The sequence below is a fragment of the Tachysurus vachellii genome, chromosome 21, assembly GCF_030014155.1.
Source record: "Tachysurus vachellii isolate PV-2020 chromosome 21, HZAU_Pvac_v1, whole genome shotgun sequence".
In the NCBI taxonomy this organism is placed as follows: domain Eukaryota; kingdom Metazoa; phylum Chordata; class Actinopteri; order Siluriformes; family Bagridae; genus Tachysurus; species Tachysurus vachellii.
In genome coordinates this window covers 11,562,314-11,585,173 of record NC_083480.1, presented here as the reverse complement: position 1 = coordinate 11,585,173, position 22,860 = coordinate 11,562,314, and the positions used below count along the sequence as shown (strand labels likewise).

Below are 22,860 nucleotides of genomic sequence, written 5' to 3'. Positions count from 1 at the left end.
TCTCCTCCCCATCTCGCCACACTTTCTTCCGTCTCTATTTTGGAGCTATGAGCCACAGGCGCCCTGGCATACAGTACATATCTCCGGCTGGGTGAACCAGGTGTCATGTCTGCTGAGGACACTAATCCAGGGCTGTATGCTGCACACTGCTCCCTCAGCTTGGGCGACACGCCCAAAGGTCGAGGGCACATTCTGCCTGGCTGGATGGACTGTGTCAATAGCAGCAACATAAAATTCTGCCCTGGTTTGTAGCCAAAGCAGTTGGTTAGTTGTTTAAAGTCACAGTCACAGTAGAAATGTGAAGCTTTGAAAATAAAGTCTAGCATTTTCAGTGCAGAATTTCACAGACTTTGTAAATATAATATAACTTTCCTCAATTACTTTAGTTGTTATAACGTCATACATGTATACATACAAGGTTTGGATTTTTGTTTTTTGCTTAAATAATGCCAAAAAAACGTTTTACTAGAGCTTTCATGATTAATTTTCCGAGCTTTACATTAAAGTTTATTCATTCATTCATTCATTTTCTACCGCTTATCAGAACTACCTCGGGTCACGGGGAGCCTGTGCCTATCTCAGGCGTCATCGGGCATCAAGGCAGGATACACCCTGGACGGAGTGCCAACCCATCGCAGGGCACACACACACTCTCATTCACTCACACACTAAGGACAATTTTCCAGAGATGCCAATCAACCAACCATGCATGTCTTTGGACTGAGGGAGGAAACCGGAGTACCCGGAGGAAACCCCCGAGGCACGAGGAGAACATGCAAACTCCACACACACAAGGTGGAGGCGGGAATCGAACCCCCAACCCTCAAGGTGTGAGGCGAATGTGCTAACCAATAAGCCACCGTGCCCCCCACATTAAAGTTTAATATTTTATAAATTATATTATAAATCACATTTCACACAATGTCATAAAAAAACACTAAATGATTAATATTTGGGTCAGAGTTAATATTAGTGTTAATAAATTAGGAACTTTTTAAATTTTAACTTTCAGGACTTCTAACTGGAAAAGTGTTCACTTTATCACCAGCAGATTGGGAGTCTGAATCCCAATAAAGTCACACCCATCTGTGACCAGGAGCCAAAGGAGCAAAAAATCTCTGTGTAGAAGAGATGGCATTTATAGTCAGTAGTCAATAATAGGCATCTGTGAGCTCATGGAGGCAGCAGAGGATACATAGCGCTTTCCTTCATGTGTGGAATAGCACTTTGTGTCCTGGAGGATGTACGTGGTACCTTCATCCTATCAACACATTGATATTGGTATGAAAAGAGAGAAAGCAGGCTGGTGGGTGAGAATCTATACAAATTTCAGCTCAGATTCTAAAACACATTTTTTTCTGTCATCTAAAAGATGGCACACAATGTTCAGTCATTTTTTCTTTTAATTATTGTATAGTAATGAAATATACAAAATCTCTCGCCTGTATACTGCTAATATTAGCATTGCTTCCATTTTGGATGTTCCGCTTTGTAATATAAAGACCAGAGGTCAAGAGAGCCAAAGCAGTTGTGCTGTTGTTTGAAGAAACAAATTTCCTTGTCAATGTTTGCACAAATTTCTGCTTATAAAAACCAGAAGATGTCAATATGATATGGTTCACCATGAACTGGACAATGTCATTTCAGATGCAAGAGTTTGAAAACAAATGAAACTACATGTGGCTGGGTCTCGATCCTGGCCTTTCTGACTGATGAGGTCTGAGAGGTGATGACTGATTCTCCTTTTAGGATACATCTACAACACAGTAATAAAGTTTCACTGAGGAGATTTGGTCGTGGTCAGAAATTGTGGACAACCGAGATGTCTTCCTGTTGTGGACTTATGAAGTTAAGGAGAGGCCAGCCAAGCCGCAGGGGAGGCAGATAGAGTTCGAGTGAGTGAGGGGGGTTTAATGGCTATGTAAACAGGATTATCAGGAGCTGAGCTCATTCCAGTAAGATGACACCCTATGAGACCAACACATGCTCTCTCTGTCTCTCTCTCTCTCTCTCTCTCTCTCTCTCTCTCTCTCACACACACACACACACACACACACACACACACACACACACACACACACCATTACCTTCTATTTGATTCTCATCCATAAGTAGTAAAAGAGTGCTTATTACAGATATGTCCTTGATGTGACTCTCTCCTGACTAATAGAAAGAGAGTGAGTGAGAGAGAGAGAGAGAGAGAGAGAGAGAGAGAGAGAGAGAGAGAGAGAGCAGTAAAAATGAGCAGATTTTGGATATTAGTGGACATTTCCACATGCACCGTCTAAGGGAAAAGTGTCTCAGTACTGTAGAGGGAGAAAATTCTAGCATCATTGTATCATTCATATTCCTGCACAACACCAGTGACTGACTCCCTATTGTGTAAATGAGCATAATCAGGATTCGCTTGAGAAACATGAACAGTATGTGGCAGAAAACAACATAAATATACACCAGCAATCTGTCAGTATAAAGTGACGCTAGCTAGCTACAGTCCAATCATGTAGTTAACATGATTGGTAGAACAGTTCATTATTTACAGACAGCCAAATAAACATGAAGTAAATTTCATGCAGGAACAAAATAAAGTCAAATCCATGCAGGACTTGGAGTGCTTGATGTATTTTTGTTGAACAATATACAGGAAGGATTTAGTCGGTTCTATTCTAAGCTAGTTCATGAAATTATTTTTGGATGCCTTTTCCGTTTTTATTTAGGTTTTTAAATCCAAATTGATGTATGTTTGTGTCTCCTGTGGATATAGCTTTATATTACATGAAGTTAAATATCAAGAAATAGATGCAGAATAAATAACATTAACTAGTCGTTTTTTAATTAATCAACAAATTAATTTATTAATCCAGCAAATATGAGCTAGCAACAAATCAACAGCATAGCAAAATTTATTGTAAGGAAACTAGAAAAATGAGAATATGGGAAATCTTTTGATGGTAGCTTTTGCAATCCTCTGGCTTGCTCATTAGGCAAAGATGTTAGAGATATATAATATATATTAATTCATTCATTCATCTTCTACCGCTTATCCGAACTACCTCGGGTCACGGGGAGCCTGTGCCTATCTCAGGCGTCATCGGGCATCAAGGCAGGATACACCCTGGACGGAGTGCCAACCCATCGCAGGGCACACACACACTCATTCACACACTACGGACAATTTTCCAGAGATGCCAATCAACCTACCATGCATGTCTTTGGACCGGGGGAGGAAACCGGAGTACCCGGAGGAAACCCCCGAGGCACGGGGAGAACATGCAAACTCCACACACACAAGGCGGAGGCGGGAATCGAACCCCGACCCTGGAGGTGTGAGGTGAACGTGCTAACCACTAAGCAATCGTGCCCCCTCATATATATTAATTGGAAACTATAAAATTTTTATTCTGTTTCTATACTCATGTAAAGCTGCTTTGAGACAAGGTGAATTGTTAAAATTTCTATATAAATAAGTTGAATTGAATTGAAAAGTTATGTCACTAAATATATACATGTATACATATATTTTTAAAAACTGCATATTTGTATTGTCCCCTATAGTGCTACATACAGTACAATTACAGTAAGCTAGTTAAATATCACCTCATATGTAAGTATCCCTGTACTAAAAAGTGTGATATGTAAAATAATTAGCTCTCTTGATGATTGATAAACTAATAACTGAATAATTCATAATAACAGTTCTCGGACACAGTTTGGGTTTTTTTTCATGTGGTGTTCATGTGAACAATGCAAATATATGCATTTTAATGTCTAATCGATTGTGCATCCATGTAGAACATTTTTTTTTCATACTTGGAAGATGAGTGCTTATTTAAACAAGGGGAAAATGGAGCACAGCTGAGGCTGCAGTAACCACATAGAGCTCTGTCATCAAGTACTTACTCGTCCCACTGTTTCTCTCTCTCTTTCTCTCTCTGTCTCTCTCTCTTTCTCTCTTTTTCTTTTTCCCTCCTCTCCTCTTGCAGGCAGTTAGTTGATAGTACTACACGCCGCAGCTGACAGCACATGCCGAGGCAGCACATTCCACATCATTACTACTTCACATGTTTGTGCCCCAGAAAGACTCTGATTGGTGGGAGCGTGAGGGCCACGAGGTAAAGCTCAGCCAGCCAATCAGATGCAAGCTCTGTGTGACATGAGGACATGAGGAAAAGTGATAGTAGATAGTAGTGCATGTCGGAAAAGAAAAACAGAGGCTTAGTTTTAATAGTGGTTAAATAGTCTCTTTATTTTACACAGTGCGTCACAATGTAATTCAATTAGTTTGTCATGGGGGCCAGTTCATAAAAAGCAGTTCAAATTAGGGGCCATAGAGATATGTTTTGCAATATGAGTAATGACAACAACAGTATAGGAGCCGATATGTTGTATTTTTGCACCATAAGACACCCAAGTAAGCTTTTCCCCTACATTTAAACATGCTTGTGGTGTATTTTAAAACTGCAAAACAACAATCAGTGCATTGTAAGACGCCAAGGCTTTTTCTACACTCAAATGGGTAAATCAGAGCCATATCACACTTATTTAGAATTGAACTAATTGCACATAACTTAAGTGCACATAAGAAAAAGGTTTATAATATGGAAAATGACATTGTTTCATGGTATTTTTGTCGAAATAATTTTTTAGAAATTATTTTAGTATAAATTAAACTACAACGCCCATTTCAATAATTGGCAAACATTTAGGTTGAAATGACATTTTTTAGATTTAGCAGTGAAATCAGGTGTGTACGTTATGACACTTTAGCTCCTGCAGGTCTAGTCTTAGTCTTAGTGACGAAGCAGTGACTAAATAAAAGATATAATTAAAAAAAGAAGATTGTGCTATTAAAAAGTCTACATACTAAGTTCAAATCAACTTGCAGCTGTAACAAACACCAGACTTAATGGTACTGATGCTTATGTACAGTTCTTCAGGATCAGGATTACTCTATTATTCCACGACTCAACCAAAATCATCTTCACCTGCTTTCATCTGCAGCCAGTTGAGCGACCCCTCACATTCTGATGTCATTATTAAAGAGTTTGGAAAAGAAAGAATGTTTAATCTAAACACAGCATCATTTGTGTTACTGACACTTTCCTGAAATCTCATAGAGTCTCATTGAACAGCACTGTGATCTCATTACACTCAGCAGGTTGGGAATGTGTTTGTATTTAGTAATTTCATCTTAGAGTGATCATTTGATGTTGTGTAGCTTTGTCTTGGAGCTAAAACGATAATGTTGGCACCAGTTAAAAGAAGTTTATAGCCAGCTGTTAAAATTTGTGCTAAGTAATAAATAATCATACATTAGGTTTAAACTGTGAGATATATATTAAAGGTCATTCAGATATTAATACGGATCAGATGTTCCATATTTGGATCATAATCATCTGCTGGTATTAACATTAACATGTGTACCAGACTAACAGCTTTTAAATACTCTCACCTGAGACCCGCAGTGTAATAAAGCACAAGACACAGTAAGACTGTATGGGAACCTGTGTAGGACAGAAAAGGACACTGTTTTGAATGGAATGTTGTCACCCACAGCACTACTGAACTCTCTGTTAATTTCTATGGACATGTTTATATTAATTCTCTCGTTCAAATACGTTAGCGTTTATATAGTAAAAATGTACACGCCACTTCAGATAAACAAAACTAGAAATTGTGGATATGGTGAATCTTCTCTATAGAGATTTTTGTTTAAATGAACATTAGGTCAAATTGGTCTATTTTAACACTTAGGTGGGTTTGAAATTTTAATGATTTCGATCCATGTTCATGAAGCTCCACCACCATGACTTATTTTTATTCATAAGATTTATGTTCGTATAAATCTAGTAGCTAGTAAGCCAAACCATGCTAGTAGCATCGTTTAAAATACCATGACCCTGACCAGGCAGTTACTAAGGGTGAATGAATAAACCGAATCCCACTCCCATTAATGGATCAGGTCTTTCTTTATCTTGCAAGCTATATATTTTCCTGCTTGCTCACATGAAAGTAAAAACGTGTATCATGCAGAGTCCCAGCCTGATACATGCCTCTAAGCCAAATTTGATTTTTGTCAAAAAAGGAAAAAAAAAACTTCCAGCAAAAAAAAAGTCTGCCTTCTATTTGTACGTTTTTTTGAATAATACAGTTACATCCCTAGCTTACAGCATAGAAAGAAATGAAGCAGAAGCAGACCTGTGTTGCATTCAACGGTTTAGAAACTCACAGCTTTGCGGCTGCTCTCTGAATCTTTAACAGATTTCCATAATGTGATCTACACCCTCTGGATTCACCATCAAAAGATCAGAGAGAATATTCAATCATTCCTCTCACAAAAGGAGGGCTTGTCTGTTTCATTCATTTCTCTTATGGCTTTATCGTCAACTATTCTCTTCTTGCTTTTGCACCTGACTTACCTGAGGCACAATTTTAAAATAAAACAACTTCTTCTTGTGTGTTAGAGAAACACAACAGCAGCCACCAGAACTTCTAGCCAGAACTGCACCAAGCTGGCACCAAACTAGCAGGCACACACATTCAGCATAAATCTATGCTTATAACATACAAACACTGATAATATGCTGTTTATGCACAGACACTTTAATGCTGTTTTGCACAAAAGTCATGCTGCTATTGAAAGTGTAGATATGTTTACAAATCTCTATTATCACAAAGGTAATACTATCTGTACTCTGTTCGCCGCTATATTTAATGTACAGTGTCTATCCTGTGGCGTATTGCATCGTTTGCACTGTCCATCCAGGTTGCACACGGTGAACTTTGTGGTTGCATGTTGTTCTATGTAGCACCACGGTTCTGGACAAACGTAGTTTAATTTCATTATGTCCTGCGATATATGTCAGCTATATTTGGTTAAAATAACAATAAAAGCTTCTTGACTTGACTTGCAGGTAAAACACTTTTTCCTGTGCATTATACTTCAGCTGGGAAGACTCATTAGTATTCAAAAGAGAAAGATTTTAACTTCTGTGAATGCTCTCTCATCATGTCTAGTGCACTTTTCCTTTCTCTAGTAAGGCTCTTTACTCTGACAGTAGTAACGAGTGGAGGTCAGAAGAAGACAAGCAGACAAGAAAAGCGTCTGAAATTGGATCAGTCGGTTCAGCCGTATGACAGCATTATGAGCCAAACACAGCTCGTTCATGCAGGATTCTTTCAGTCTTACCCGGCGAACGTTACAGCAAACTGCGAGGCTGAATCTGATAGATGGTTAAAAGAAATACAGTGACGTCAAACGTGATTTGAAGGCTTCACTTGTGTGTTTGTGGAGGCCAGGAATGAAATAGCATAAAAAATGTTAGCCAACTAGTAGCACATGGCCATAGTCTTACAGTAGTTACCGTGGAAACAAGACACATATCAGTAAAAGGAATGTCAACATTGTCCTGTGTTAGTAATAGACTCAGTGTGATTGCAATTACACTGGCAAAGATTTTAAAGCAAACCTCCATGGCTTGTGAGTATACTGTATACTGAGAAACCAGCAGTGGCATAATTAATTACTTCCAGATAAAGGATGATGATTATGCACCGTATGATCTGTATAATTCAATTAGTGTATAATTCAATCACAGACAGCGTTGTCTAAAATGAGTCAGGACACAGAAGGCTTTTGGTGTGAGACGTGTGTTTTTACCTCTGGTGGATAAACTTATACAGTATTTAGTTGTTGAAGATAACACCGTCAAATTTTAGATGCTTATGAACAAGCACATGGGGCGTCTCAAAAAGAAGAAATGGGATTGATACCACCATTTACTGTGAAAATAAAACTTTTTTTTTTTTGTTAATCCTTAGGAATTACAAATACTTTCATATGAACCATTAACCAATATTGTGGAGGACAAAAAATACTCAGTGCTGAACTTGGGAACAAATTCCATTTTTGGCCTCAGTTAAAATGTACCTGGTTAACCATCAATAATGTTATATACATAGGCAATAAAACACCTTTATGACAGTTCCAATGACAATAAAATATTATATTTCTGTCACTAATACTTATTTTTTATCTTGCAGTAGTCCTCCAGTACTTATTCAGCCGTTGCCCTAAAATGCCTGAAACAGAAAGAAATTCAAGCACATGTTTATGGAGTGTGTTGTCCAGCAGGCTCATAGAGGTGTGATGGTTAGGTGACGACTTACTTTTAGCCATATAGTGTATTTCATGATAAGTTGACAAAAGAGTACCAAAAAGTGTAATATTGTTGTGAAACACAAGCGTGCTCCATATAAACCAGCTCTGGCTTATAAAAGTCATCAGTATGTAACTCATCACACAGTTTCCTTTCACACATCGTGTAGGATGATCATTGCAGGATGCTTCTTTCCTGTGTAAAAGCGACTTGTTATTTTCACAGGATTTCTCACTAACATCTCGTGCTGTGTTTTCTTCTATTTAGACCTGTAGTGTCCTTCTCACCTGACTCACAGCCGCTAGCACACAACACAAAATGATACCACAGTAAACACTAGACACCTTAATGACTTGTTTTTAGATACTGTAGATATCAAGCCAAAAAAAATAATCATATTGATGGCATAGTTGCTAGGCCAAACCAAAATGAGGTTGAATAAGCTGTCATTCATACAGAATACAACCTGAGTAGTGAGAATAACTCTATTCCTCATGGGGAAATTTTCTGCCATTTGTTTAAATGTTAATGATTCACATGAAATACACATATACTGTATATATGAAATGTTTCTGACTGAGAGTAAATATTTGCATTTAATTTTACACAGAGGAAGGGTGAATATTGCCATTTATTTTTATAGTAACCCCAGAATCCACAGTCGAGGAACCCCTGTGCAAGACGTTACAGTAGGTAATGTAAGTTCACTGCAGTAGGAATAATGATCCACTAGGTATATTCATTAGAACTGGTGCGTATGTACGAATAAACCTGTGGTATATTAGGAACATACAGTATAATGGTGCATTCTCTAAACATACAACCATATACTAAATGTAATATTTTGTGCTACTGTATTTCAGTTTCATGCATTTGGATGTCTGGGAAAATTTGCTAGATATCGCTGTTGCTGAAAAGCCAAAAAAAAAAAAAAACATTGCTAAATAAGTGTGAAATTCTAACAATGAAGCATGTCATACCTTGTTGAAGTTGTAGCACAGCAATAGTAAGTGTTCTAACAAAATAATCCAAATCAATTCAGTTTGTAGTTACTGCCTGTCTAAATCTCTGATTCTCCAATAAAGGCCATTTTTCACTTTTAGGGGGTTGCCGGATTTTTAAATAACTTTACATTTTATGAGCAAAAGTCTGACCTGGACATTCCAGGTGTATCTGTGTATATTCCAGGTGTATGTGTATGTGTGTATATTCCAGGTGTATGTGTACGTGTGTATATTCCAGGTGTATGTGTACGTGTGTATATTCCAGGTGTATGTGTACGTGTGTATATTCCAGGTGTATGTGTATCTGTGTATATTCCAGGTGTATGTGTACGTGTGTATATTCCAGGTGTATGTGTACGTGTGTATATTCCAGGTGTATGTGTACGTGTGTATATTCCAGGTGTATGTGTACGTGTGTATATTCCAGGTGTATGTGTGTATATTCCAGGTGTATGTGTATGGGTGTATATTCCAGGTGTATGTGTACGTGTGTATATTCCAGGTGTATGTGTACGTGTGTATATTCCAGGTGTATGTGTACGTGTGTATATTCCAGGTGTATGTGTACGTGTGTATATTCCAGGTGTATGTGTGTATATTCCAGGTGTATGTGTACGTGTGTATATTCCAGGTGTATGTGTGAATATTCCAGGTGTATGTGTACGTGTGTATATTCCAGGTGTATGTGTATATATTCCAGGTGTATGTGTACGTGTGTATATTCCAGGTGTATGTGTATGTGTGTATATTCCAGGTGTATGTGTACGTGTGTATATTCCAGGTGTATGTGTACGTGTGTATATTCCAGGTGTATGTGTACGTGTGTATATTCCAGGTGTATGTGTGTATATTCCAGGTGTATGTGTACGTGTGTATATTCCAGGTGTATGTGTGTATATTCCAGGTGTATGTGTATGTGCGTATATTCCAGGTGTATGTGTACGTGTGTATATTCCAGGTGTATGTGTATCTGTGTATATTCCAGGTGTATGTGTATGTGCGTATATTCCAAGTGCATGTGTACGTGTGTATATTCCAGGTGTACGTGTGTATATTCAGGTGTACAGTATGTGTATGTGTGTATATTCCAGGTGTATGTGTGTATATTCCAGGTGTACAGTATGTGTATGTGTGTATATTCCAGGTGTATGTGTGTATATTCCAGGTGTACAGTATGTGTATGTGTGTATATTCCAGGTGTATGTGTGTATATTCCAGGTGTACAGTATGTGTATGTGTGTATATTCCAGGTGTATGTGTGTATATTCCAGGTGTACAGTATGTGTATGTGTGTATATTCCAGGTGTATGTGTGTATATTCCAGGTGTTCAGTATGTGTATGTGTGCATATTCCAGGTGTACGTGTGTATATTCAGGTGTACAGTATGTGTATGTGTGTATATTCCAGGTGTACAGTATGTGTATGTGTGTATATTCCAGTCTGCCTTTAGTGTTAATAAGCTCCACACTTCTGGAAAGGCTGTTGGGATTTGTGTTCATTCAGCCACAAGAAATCAGCAGTGATCTCAGGTGAGGATGTCTGGGGTGCAGTTCTCCCCTAAAGCACCATGTGTTCATGGAGCTCGTTTTGGGCACAGCAGCATTGTCACGCTGGAACAGGTTTGAGTTCCAATTCTACAGCATACAAAGACATCCTATATACTTTGTGTGCTTCCAGTAGTTTGGGGAAGGCATACGTGGTGATGTGGCTAAGCACAAAATTCAGAAGTGAGCCTGTTAAATGAAAATAAACAGGCAAACATGACCCTTATTTTAACCAATACACACACACACACACACAGCTGTGATTCTGCTATTAAGCATAGCTGTATATATGTACTATATAATTGGCAATAAAATACTGTACCTTCATCACACCTTGTGTAATTATGTTGCATTATGGGAAATCAAGTAAAGTCAAGTAGCTTTTTTTTGTCATTTCAACCATATATAGCTGAAGCAGTAAATAGTAAAACGAGACAGTGTTTCTCCAGGACCGTGGTGCTACATAAAACAAAGAGCTACATAAAACAACACAGAGCTAATGACTTAAAAGTAAGTTGTCCTAGCCACATAAAGTGCACTGTGTGCAGTCTAGTGCAAAGAGGGAACACGTTATATGATGTCGCATATATCGACATCTCAGATATCCTGAAACATTTTCTTGCAAAAGAGAAACATATTTCATTTCAAGAAAGTCCATTTATAGTAAAAGATTTTACCATGTACAGCAGTTCTCAGGCTACCATCTGGGAACACTATCACTAATGACAAATGAGTAATGGCCTGATTATTTTTTCTACTTCATCTGGCAGAGAAATGACTGCGATGAATTCATCCAAAGCTGACTAAACACAGCCACAACTCAGCATTGGTGAGACCAAATGTTTACAGACGGGCCACTAAAAGAACTGATTGATCCAGACTCCAGATGTACAGTAAGGGGTGTCTGATTAACATTTTGCACAGTAATCTTGCCATCACCATATGAGTTTAAACTTATCTTTATTTGGCTTTGCTACCTTTTTTAAACCAAGCCTTTGGGATTTGGATGAATACTTACATGAAACACTCTCATTTCCACTTCCCAGAATCAATCGCTCTTAGCTTGTACTGCTGTTGTGCTCGGTGTCATAAGGCTGTCAGGACGACTTTCCCAGAAATCCCTTGGTTAAACCAGATGTGCAGCTCACATCCAATTACATTAAAGATATAGAAGACATATGGGTGAAGTTTGTGGATGGCGTACACATAAGAATATGGTTGTGCTACGGTTTTTAACTTTTAATTGTAAAGTTTTCAGTGCCACTGGTCAAGCCAACAATTAATTGGTTAAAGGTTTTACTCACTGATCTAATATATATATATATATATATATATATATATATATATATATATATATATATATATATATATATATATATATATATTGTACCTTAACAATGCTCTCTTTACAACTCCCGATATTGTGTGAATGTGATGAGGGCAGGAGTTTCTCAAACATTTAGATTTAACTTTGATTTAGAAAGAATGATGAGACTTGGCTTAACAGGGAAAAACTTTCTTTATTCCTTTTCTTTTTTTTTAATAGCTAAAACTCAGTCAGCATAATAAATCTATGCTTGGCAGCATTTTATAGCAAAAAATACACCAAAAAACTATTTATTTAGCCTAAATGGATCAAGCCATTTTAAGACATACTTAAATGCATATTAGGGATTTAATTGAATATGTTTGCTCTACCTGACATTTCCATGAGGTGATAGTAAGCACTCAGGGCTTTGAATACAGTGATTCAAACGTATAGTTCAGTGGTTGTATCTATAAATGAGATCAATGCAAGTTACTATTCATAAGGAAATTTGGCATGCTGTAAATGATGCTGTAAATGTAGTTTAAATGATACAAAAAATGGACAATTGTCATACACAACCTGGCATCCTATTAAAGGAATATAATCTGCCATGTGATGGCATAACATGATTGTGACATGAAGAAGAGTTTGTATTTCTGCACCAAAACTCCTCATACTTCCTATAACAGCAGAGTAAATCATAATGCTTTATTTCTAATCTTATCCATATGCACTCATGGCACAATCTAGTTTGCACTCTTGTCTTGCACTCAGACAAGATGTATGAGCTATTGTGTGTGCTGAGGTGATCATGACTCTTTTCTTTATTGGACTCATGCGGATCTGATTATGAAGAATGTTTTCAGGACTGAGGGGGAAGTCCAAGTCCATGCAGGGGGAAATGAAGACATAATAACAACAGATACAGAATTGTGGGTTTTTTGATTGTTGTTGTTAAGCAACAAACATAATTCATCAGTAATTATGTCTGATTGGACATAATATGTAATCAAGACTCATTTTACTGCTTACTTTGATGCGGTCACTGTACTGCCATTCATATTCAGACACTAATGTTTTTTGCATTTGTGTGCAAATAGCTCCCCCTACTGGACTTCAAACTAAATCCATTTAACACCTGTAATCTATAATCAACACCTCCTGGACTAAAGGACAATAAATCAGATAAATAGATACTAAATTTCATACAAAATCCAGTACTAAGATTCTAAATCATGGCATAAAATTGTGAGCATTTTCAGTGAAAGCAAGAAGATCTTTAACTAAATTCCTCACATTTTGACTGCTGTAGAATCTGTACGGAGTTGAAATGATGGAGTCTTTGGCACTTCAGAATCTGAAACCAGAAGAATGGTGATATTGATGATCATCTAACCAAGCAGGACAAGGTGGTGTGTCCTGTTCTGTCCATTCAGGGAGCTCTGGACTAGTATGCAAGTGTTCTAACCTGATGTTCCCCATTGGGTTGGTGGATGGTTAATGGTTCTAGCTTTATAAAGATGTTCTTCTTGAAAGCTTTTCTTAAAAAAAAAAAAAAAAGTTCAACATACAAATAAGAGTTTTACAGAGAATCAGACAAATAGTTCCTCTAGACGGACTAACCAAAGAGCCCTGGAGTAACACGTGGCCTGATAAAAGGTTCAAATCCATTTCAGCAGTTGAATTTGTGTAGAAAATAGTCAAATTTAATTATATATATTATATATGATCTAGAGAAAAAGATATATTTTTAAGTGCTGATAAAATGAACAAGTTTTTGAGACGTTGCTGATGATAATGTGATTCATCACTAAACCTGTTTTTATAAATGTAAAGTGAATTCTTACATCAAGTAAATTTCACACTCCTGTCCCTGTTAGAGGGTTTATGTCTAATATGCACACCGGCGACAGGAATAAATGTTGAAAAATCTATAAAAATGTATTTAAAATTAAACCAAAATGTCTGGAATAAAGATTAAAAAGAAAAAAAGAAAAAAAAAGTACACAATTTGACCATTTAATGATCATTATACTGTCAGAATATATATGCTCAAAATGCCAGACTTCATATTCAATCTTATAATAAACATATGTTTACAGTATATTCACACAAAAAAGGCTTTTAAAGATCAAATACATTTTTACATAAAATTTAAAATTCTCTTATTCAATAATCATAATGCACACATAATTTACAAACACACACACACACACACACACGCAAACAAACATTGCAACAGTATTCTGGGCAATTGGACACTGTGAAAAGTTTCATCAGCAACCAGCAGCGATCTTTTGAAGTCTTTATATACACATGTCGTATTGTGATGATCCTGTAAAGCTAAGAGAGCTTCAGGCATGCAGCTGTGTTTACAGCCTTCCAGATACTGATGGCCTTAACAGAGTGGAACATTCCAGATGGGAGCGTGTGAGAGAAAAGTGCTGTACGCAGGATAAATGCAAGGGTGGATATTTTCCCCCTCCAAACTCCTTTCCTATGGACTCCTTAACTACTAATAAGTTCAGCTGCTCTAAAAAGTCCAGCTCTGGAGATCTCCGAAACATCTCAGATGAACGATTCATCAACCTAAATATAAATATTAAAACTTAAAAGTTTAGTTTCCTGTTCTAAAATGAAAATTCTCAAACTGTGTGTGGAATTATCAGACTATGTGGGGAATTACAGCAATAAATTACCATTTAATGTTGTTTGTAGTTTTAGTAAATAACATTTTGGCACTTTATCTCTTTTTAGATTGTCAAGCTGCATCAGTCAATAATTAGTCACTGCAATAGCTCAGTGACGAACTGTGACACTGGGAGTAACAGCGAGTACCCGACTGTCAGTTGTATAGAATGTATGTGTGGGATCTTGCATCCTGTCATTGCCTGTGCAGAGGTAGGCTTCAGCAAAACAAGAAAAAAGTATAGATATAAGAGCAGACATCTTTCCAGCTGAATACTGTACATGGATTTTTTTGGAGCGATTGATAGCCTGGGTTTGCAGGACAAGCACAAACAAGTTCAGGATGTTGTTGTTTTTTTATTCACAGGTACCTGATGGACAAGTAGACTCAACAGCAGAGAATGGAAATAAATAAACCTTACTTAAATGTACCTCACATCACAGAACACCTCTGCTGACCTCATGCGGTCGAAGCATGTCGAGAAGAAATGAAGGTGCAATCCAGACTCAAAGAATATCTCTCAATGCCAGAAGAGACTTAGTGTCAGGGTTGTGGAAAGCAAGTACAGTTTTACACTCTGCAGGATTGCACATTAATTCCCGTGCTTGACATGAATTATTACATAAAACCATGAGCTTGGCTGCTATTACTTAGAACATAGTGAGCTCGCTAATCAATGTATTTGTCCACCCTGGATTTAAATTGAGATCTTCTCATATAAAAGGTGATGTTCTTTACCGGAAAATGTGCAGAACTTTTAAATAAGTTCCACTGGCCTAGTTACAAAAACACAGGTGGTTACTAGAGGCACATCTGCAACTGTGAGTGAAAACAGATGTTTAGTGGTGATACCATCAGACATACCCTGAAAAATGAACATAAACGATTGAAAAGAAAATAGGCCTCAGTCTCAAAACTTAGTATTATATCCTACACTGTTACCGGTCTCAGTATATTTTGAGAAGATGAGGTGATTATGTAAAGCTTTCCTGCTCATGTCTGGCTACATCCTCCCTCATGCCTCAGTTCTTCATCACTGTACTCATAGCTGTGCCTCTCACTGGAGTAATTCATGCTCTCTGCTGTAATGCTGATGTTATCAGTAGATTTAACAATCAAATCATCCAAATATTCAGCTTTCTTGTGGTTCACTGTTCTCTGACTTGTTTGTACAATCTTGTAAGGCAGCATGTAAATCTACAAATCTATAAAAATCAACTACAGGCAGCTGAGATGAATTTTTTCAACTGTTGTTCCACTAGTAAAATTCCTGATTTTTGGTTGGAGTGTATTGACAAGCAACATGTTTAACAACTGAAATGCAACCAACAAATCTACAATTTGAATAAATTATGGATATGTATTTAAAATTAAACAGAAAACAGGTCTGACCTTTTATGGCTATAACCTTTAGGCTTCTGTAATACTATGTTACATTCAGTCCCTCTCTAATCCGGTCATCTGGCCCCCCTACGCCGGACAACAATGGTGCCTGCCACAATGTCATAGACAGTCCTGTTGTGCTGGAAGAAGAGCAATGTGATGAAGACCGGAAAGAGGAACGCAATGGACAGGTTCTTATTCAAGGCCCGTACAGTGGATCTGTGGAAGGAAACAAGCCAGGAACAAATTAGATATCTGTATTAGCAGGTTTTATATGGATCAGCAGGATTTCTCAGGAGGTCACTCACGCTGACAAGGTGACGTTAGATGCCGGGGCCACAAGGACGCGGTTGGGCCTTACCAAAACTGTAGAGTCACAGGTGACAACTCGCAAACCGAGCAGGAACTTCCCAGGAGTGGCACCCCCAGCTCCCCAAATACAGATAATCTGTAAGAATTAAAAATAAAAATCCAAGTGCAAAGAAATAAAATGTGAAGATCTGAAGAGCTGTTGAGTAGACAGACACAGCATTACACATTGGAAATGCAAGCTTTTAGAAACAGAATTATAAAAAGTGTCATACAGGAGTCTTTCTCGCGGTCATATTAATCTGCTGGCAGAGTCTGAAGCAAACCCTTCTGAATTATTTATGGACAATCAACTGAGCATGAAGAAAACAAAGTTGGTGTGATTATAACAACTTATTCAGTCTGAAGTTTAGAACATTAACAGTTCTGTGAACATTATTTTTAGATTCTTCATGCTAGACATCAGACTACATTAAACTTTTGCATTTTTGACAGAAAGGGAGGAAAGACACGAGGGTTGATGTGAAACTGACTGTTAATAATGAACGTTGTGAAATTGCAATTAAGAGCAAACAACAGTGGAAGCTGCATCATTACAGTAAATGTTTTAGACAGTTCCCTCCAGAATTATTTGGCAGCAAATAATACACATATAAAAAGAATAATATGCATAAATGTCCCAGTGCAGTTTATTTGTAATCTATTCCAATTCAATCAACTGGAAAAGCATCTTTAATATTTAATGAGCTCTACAGTAACTGACAGCTTCCTGCAAGTAACTTTCCATTCATTACAGACCTTTCAAAAAATTATTTTAAGCATCAAACCAAATAGAGAATTCCTGTTTCCAGAATGCATTCTGCTGAAGCTAGCAGCATTGCATTATGTGCTCTTTAGGTAATTTGCAATTGACCGGGAAACTGGGCTTATACTTCTGTTTAATAGAAAACAGTTCCACTTGAGATGATACGGCTCTTAAAATTCATACGCTAGACCAATTCAATTAGTTTGTCATAGGGCCAGTTCATGAAAAGCAGTTCAAATGAGGAGACGTAGAGATATGGCTTGTTGCGATGACAACAACAATATAGAAAATGTGTTGTATTTTTGTGTTAGACATGCTTGTGTGCACATAAAAAAAAAGTTCACAATATGGAAAATAACATTGTTTCCTGGTATTTTTTGACAGCCATTCCAATAATCTGGCAAACATTTAGGTCGCCTTCTAATTAAAGAAATGACATTTAATAGGTTTCGTAAAAGCAGTGAAATCCGTTGTTGCCAGTGCAATACACATACAGTGGTGCAGGTGGTACAGTGGTATTCTTAATGTTGTTTCACCAAATTTCCCGTTTTTTGAAGGAAGGACTGAAGGAAGAAATAACAGAAGAAATGATATGAACAAAACTTTGTCATTGTCCTGTCAGTCATCACATCTCACAGGAGAGGCTGCTTGCACTACTTGCCTAACGTCACGTGGCTCCTTGTAACTGTAGGGTCCGTTGTTCGACTGAACCGAACTTATTCTAGAGATGTCTTTCACACTAGGCTACATGAAGGGCCGGAACAAATCAGCTTGCGGGGCAGGTTCGGCCCATGGGACGCAAATTGAATAGCCCGGCAGTAGAGTCCACAATGTATAATGCATAGTGCTTCAGTTGGGGATGTAGCTTCAGAGTATTTCTAAAGCATTTCATCAACCATATCTCTGATTAATGGGTTTTACTTTGTCAGTAAAATACTATTTTTTTTAAATAGCTGAATAACCACATACAGCTTCAATCGTAATAAAAGTTTTGGCAGACATCAAATTTTCAATGGTCAAAATAAACAGATATATATTTACTTATACTTCTGAAACGTGAACATGCCTCTCAATAAGAGAAAACATTGACTGACCTCATAGAAACAAACTAAAACCCTGTACACCAGAGCCACCACCATCATCTTCTGCAGGTCCTCCAGAGACGTGTTCTCATCGATCTCCTCCACTACAAACTGCATGATGACTTTAGAAATGTCCCTGTGGTATGCACAGAGCATACAACTCAAACTCGCACAAATAGACAGACATTCGCATTATTATAGCAAAATGAAGTTCACTGTGCATCAGTGTCACTGGTCCTTACTTCATTCCACTTAGGTGCATGATCCACAAAACGATTGTCGCTTTAACACAGAAGAGGATGAAGAAATCCACCATTTCAGCTAGAAACCTGTGTAAAGGTGAGGGAATGGTGTACTCTCTACCTGATAAGTGATAAGTGATTAAAAAAAAAAAAAAAAAAAAAAAAAAAAAAAAAGACATGATGGAAATGGAATTTAATTTTGACAGCTCTCATTTTTTAAACTAGCTTCTTTCATCTCAAATGAAGTAAAGAATTTTATTACAAAATAAAAATTAAGTTGAATTTTTGAGTTTAAACAGATATGTAGTTCTATTTTCACTGGTGCCATAGATTACCCACAACGCCACTAAATTACCTGTTGATACTGATGTTTTTTAGGATCCTAACAATGAAACTTTACTGTTATCCCTTATGTTTACATTTTTCTCCTGTTAAACTGTATAAGCAATAAATTTAGTGGTGTAGATGTAGATATTGACGTATGCATGTAGAACTTGGGGTGTATGTGTATATTTAGGAAAGTATATGTATGTTTAGAGGTGTACATTTTGCACACATTTAGGTTTAGGGGTGTGTTTGCAGATTTATAGGTAAACATGTAGGGTGTGTGTAGGTTTGAAGGAAAGGGTAGGGTGTATGTAGGTTTAGAGGTGTACATCTTGGGTGCCTGTAGATTTAGGGATGTACGTGTAGGTAACATGTAGGTTTAGGGCTGTACACGTAAGTTTAGGGTGTACATGTAGGGGACAGGTAGGTTTAGTGGTGTTCTTGTAGGGTATACATAGAGGTGTACATGTAGGTTTAAGGGTGTACATGTAGGTTTAGGGGTGTATCATGTAGGTTTAGAGGTGTACATGTAGGTGTAGGGGTGTATCATGTAGGTTTAGGGGTGTATCATGTAGGTTTAAAGGTGTACATGTAGGTGTAGGGGTGTATCATGTAGGTTTAGGGGTGTATCATGTAGGTTTAGGGGTGTATCATGTAGGTTTAGGGGTGAATCATGTAGGTTTAGAGGTGTACATGTAGGTTTAGAGGTGTATCATGTAGGTTTAGGGGTGTATCATGTAGGTTTAGGGGTGTATCATGTAGGTTTAGGGGTGTATCATGTAGGTTTAGGGGTGTATCATGTAGGTTTAGGGTGTACATAGAGGTGTACACGTAGGTTTAGGGGTGTATCATGTAGGTGTAGGGGTGTATCATGTAGGTTTAGGGGTGTATCATGTAGGTTTAGGGGTGTACATAGAGGTGTACATGTAGGTTTAAGGGTGTATCATGTAGGTTTAGTGGTGCATCATGTAGGTTTAGGGGTGTATCATATAGGTTTAGGGGTGTATCATATAGGTTTAGGGGTGTATCATGTAGGTTTAAGGGTGTATCATGTAGGTTTAGGGGTGTATCATGTAGGTTTAGGGGTGTACATGTAGATTTAGGGGTGTTTCATGTAGGTGTAGGGGTGTATCATGTAGGTTTAGGGGTGTATCATGTAGGTTTAGGGGTGTACATGTAGGTTTAGGGGTGTACATGTAGGTTTAGGGGTGTATCATGTAGGTTTAGGGGTGTACATAGAGGTGTACATGTAGGTTTAGGGGTGTGTCGTAGGTTTAGGGGTGTGTCATGTAGGTTTAGGGGTGTGTCATGTAGGTTTAGGGGTGTGTCATGTAGGTTTAGGGGTGCGTCATGTAGGTTTAGGGGTGTACATAGAGGTGTACATGTAGGTTTAAGGGTGTATCATGTAGGTTTATTGGTGTACATAGAGGTGTACATGTAGGTTTAAGGGTGTATCATGTAGGTTTAGTGGTGCATCATGTAGGTTTAGGGGTGTATCATATAGGTTTAGGGGTGTACATAGAGGTGTACATGTAGGTTTAGGGGTGTATCATGTAGGTTTAGTGTGTACATAGAGGTGTACATGTAGGTTTAAGGGTGTACATGTAGGTGTACATGTAGGTTTAAGGGTGTATCATGTAGGTTTAGGGGTGTACATAGAGGTGTACATGTAGGTTTAAGGGTGTATCATGTAGGTTTAGTGGTGCATCATGTAGGTTTAGGGGTGTATCATATAGGTTTAGAGGTGTATCATGTAGGTTTAGGGGTGTATCATGTAGGTTTAGGGGTGTATCATATAGGTTTAGGGGTGTATCATGTAGGTTTAGGGGTGTATCATGTAGGTTTAGTGTGTACATAGAGGTGTACATGTAGGTTTAAGGGTGTACATGTAGGTTTAGGGTGTACATAGAGGTGTACATGTAGGTTTAAGGGTGTACATGTAGGTTTAGGGTGTATATAGAGGTGTACATGTAGGTTTATGGTGTAAATAGAGGTGTACATGTAGGTTTAGGGGTGTATCATGTAGGTTTAGGGGTGTATCATGTAGGTTTAGTGTGTACATAGAGGTGTACATGTAGGTTTAAGGGTGTACATGTAGGTTTAGGGTGTACATAGAGGTGTACATGTAGGTTTAAGGGTGTACATGTAGGTTTAGGGTGTATATAGAGGTGTACATGTAGGTTTATGGTGTAAATAGAGGTGTACATGTAGGTTTAGGGTGTAAATAGAGGTGTACATGTAGGTTTATGGTGTAAATAGAGGTGTACATGTAGGTTTAGGGTGTATATAGAGGTGTACATGTAGGTTTAGGGTGTATATAGAGGTGTACATGTAGGTTTATGGTGTAAATAGAGGTGTACATGTAGGTTTAGGGTGTAAATAGAGGTGTACATGTAGGTTTAGGGTGTAAATAGAGGTGTACATGTAGGTTTAAGGGTGTACATAGAGGTGTACATGTAGGTTTATGGTGTAAATAGAGGTGTACATGTAGGTTTAGGGTGTAAATAGAGGTGTACATGTAGGTTTAGGGTGTAAATAGAGGTGTACATGTAGGTTTAAGGGTGTACATAGAGGTGTACATGTAGGTTTAAGGGTGTACATAGAGGTGTACATGTAGGTTTAGAGATGTACATTTACTTTGGTAAAGTAATAATGTTAATCTCTTTGTGTTAAATTATGTGCTGCATTAATCTAAACGCAAAAGTTAAGCGAAAGCTTCTGACCACAACTTTTCTGCTTTAGCCGCTAGTTGGTTTAGCTAACTAGCATCAAGCTAACGTGCTAACGTACCTGCTTGCTGTGGTGGGTTTCCATTCGCCTGCGCCGGACTTGCAGCCGCTGACGGGGGTGTTGATGTAGATGAACTCCCGGCCTGAGGACCTGCTGTGGCATTCATCTGGGGCTGACTGGTGAGCTGAATGTACCAATTAGAGATATCCGCGGATGTCGGGACGGGTGGATACGGAGGGCTGTTAGCCGCTTGGCTGCCCGGCTGTGGCAGAAGCCACGGAGGAGGTAAAGGTAGCGTCGACACGCACATCCAGCTCTGCCAGCTCGCATAGCCGCAGTAGTAATGCCACATCCACTCCCGCAGCTTATTACAGTATTCCGCCCTTGACACGTCTACATCTCCGTTCTGTCCCTTAATATCCGTTCTATGGGTCCGCGAAATATCTTGTTTCACTGCAGCCATTTTTATTTGGTTGTAAATTGTATTTAATCGTCAACGTTATCTCAGCCTGATGAACCTAATCTGTCCAAACGATACAGTCATTACTAGATCTTCGTAAAGCACAAGACTCTCAAGAATACAGAATCGACTCCACACTTGTCACCAAGACGTGCGAAGCGACAGAGTTTGAGACTCAGTTGACCGCGTCTTCCACATATCCGGCTCAATACAACAAAACCTACGATCAGAAAATTTGATCATAAATCAAAAAAATATTTTTTTGAGCGGATGCAACTGAAATACGACTCTGAATCGACTCCACAAGATCTAGAATCGAATAGCAATGCGTTTCGCCACATCTTGGAATGTACCACTGTGAGCTGCTATGGTCTTATAGCCGTTAATTATTCCGCCTACAAAAAAAGATTATTTTACCTTTAAAATATATTATGTATGCTAAACTTTAAATTACACATGTGTAAACACGTTTAAAATGACTGCTAATATTTTACAAACATACGCGTTAAAGTAGTACTCCTGTGATCATAGTCATGAATGGTACAGACCCTAAACAAACCATAATTGTGCACTTTACAGGACGTTAAGCAAAATAAGAAAATTAGACGGTATAATTTAAAAAATAAAATTTAATAAAAAGGTAATCTGATAAACAATAAGCTTTTTATTAGTATGTAATGAAGTAACTTTGAAATAAACAATAACTGAGTCGAATGAAACATATTCATGATACTGCGCATGCGCCATATATCCACGTGAATGTAACTGTAAAGACAAATCATGAGCCACATCACAAGATGGCAGCAGTGTCATTTC

The 22,860-nt window shown here is 38.0% G+C and overlaps 1 protein-coding gene across 1 annotated transcript; it reads right to left on the bottom strand.

Annotated features, from left to right (window-relative positions):
- Positions 1–13,652: 13,652 nt before the first annotated feature.
- fam8a1a (family with sequence similarity 8 member A1a) lies at positions 13,653–22,354 on the bottom strand. The gene is made up of 5 exons (XM_060897664.1): positions 21,645–22,354; positions 18,528–18,648; positions 18,298–18,421; positions 16,398–16,537; positions 13,653–16,308 (listed from the first exon to the last, which is right to left on the bottom strand). The coding sequence occupies exons 1-5, from the start codon at positions 22,045–22,047 to the stop codon at positions 16,164–16,166; spliced, it is 933 nt and encodes a 310-aa protein (XP_060753647.1). The 5' UTR covers positions 22,048–22,354; the 3' UTR covers positions 13,653–16,163.
- Between the last annotated feature and the right edge of the window lie 506 nt (positions 22,355–22,860).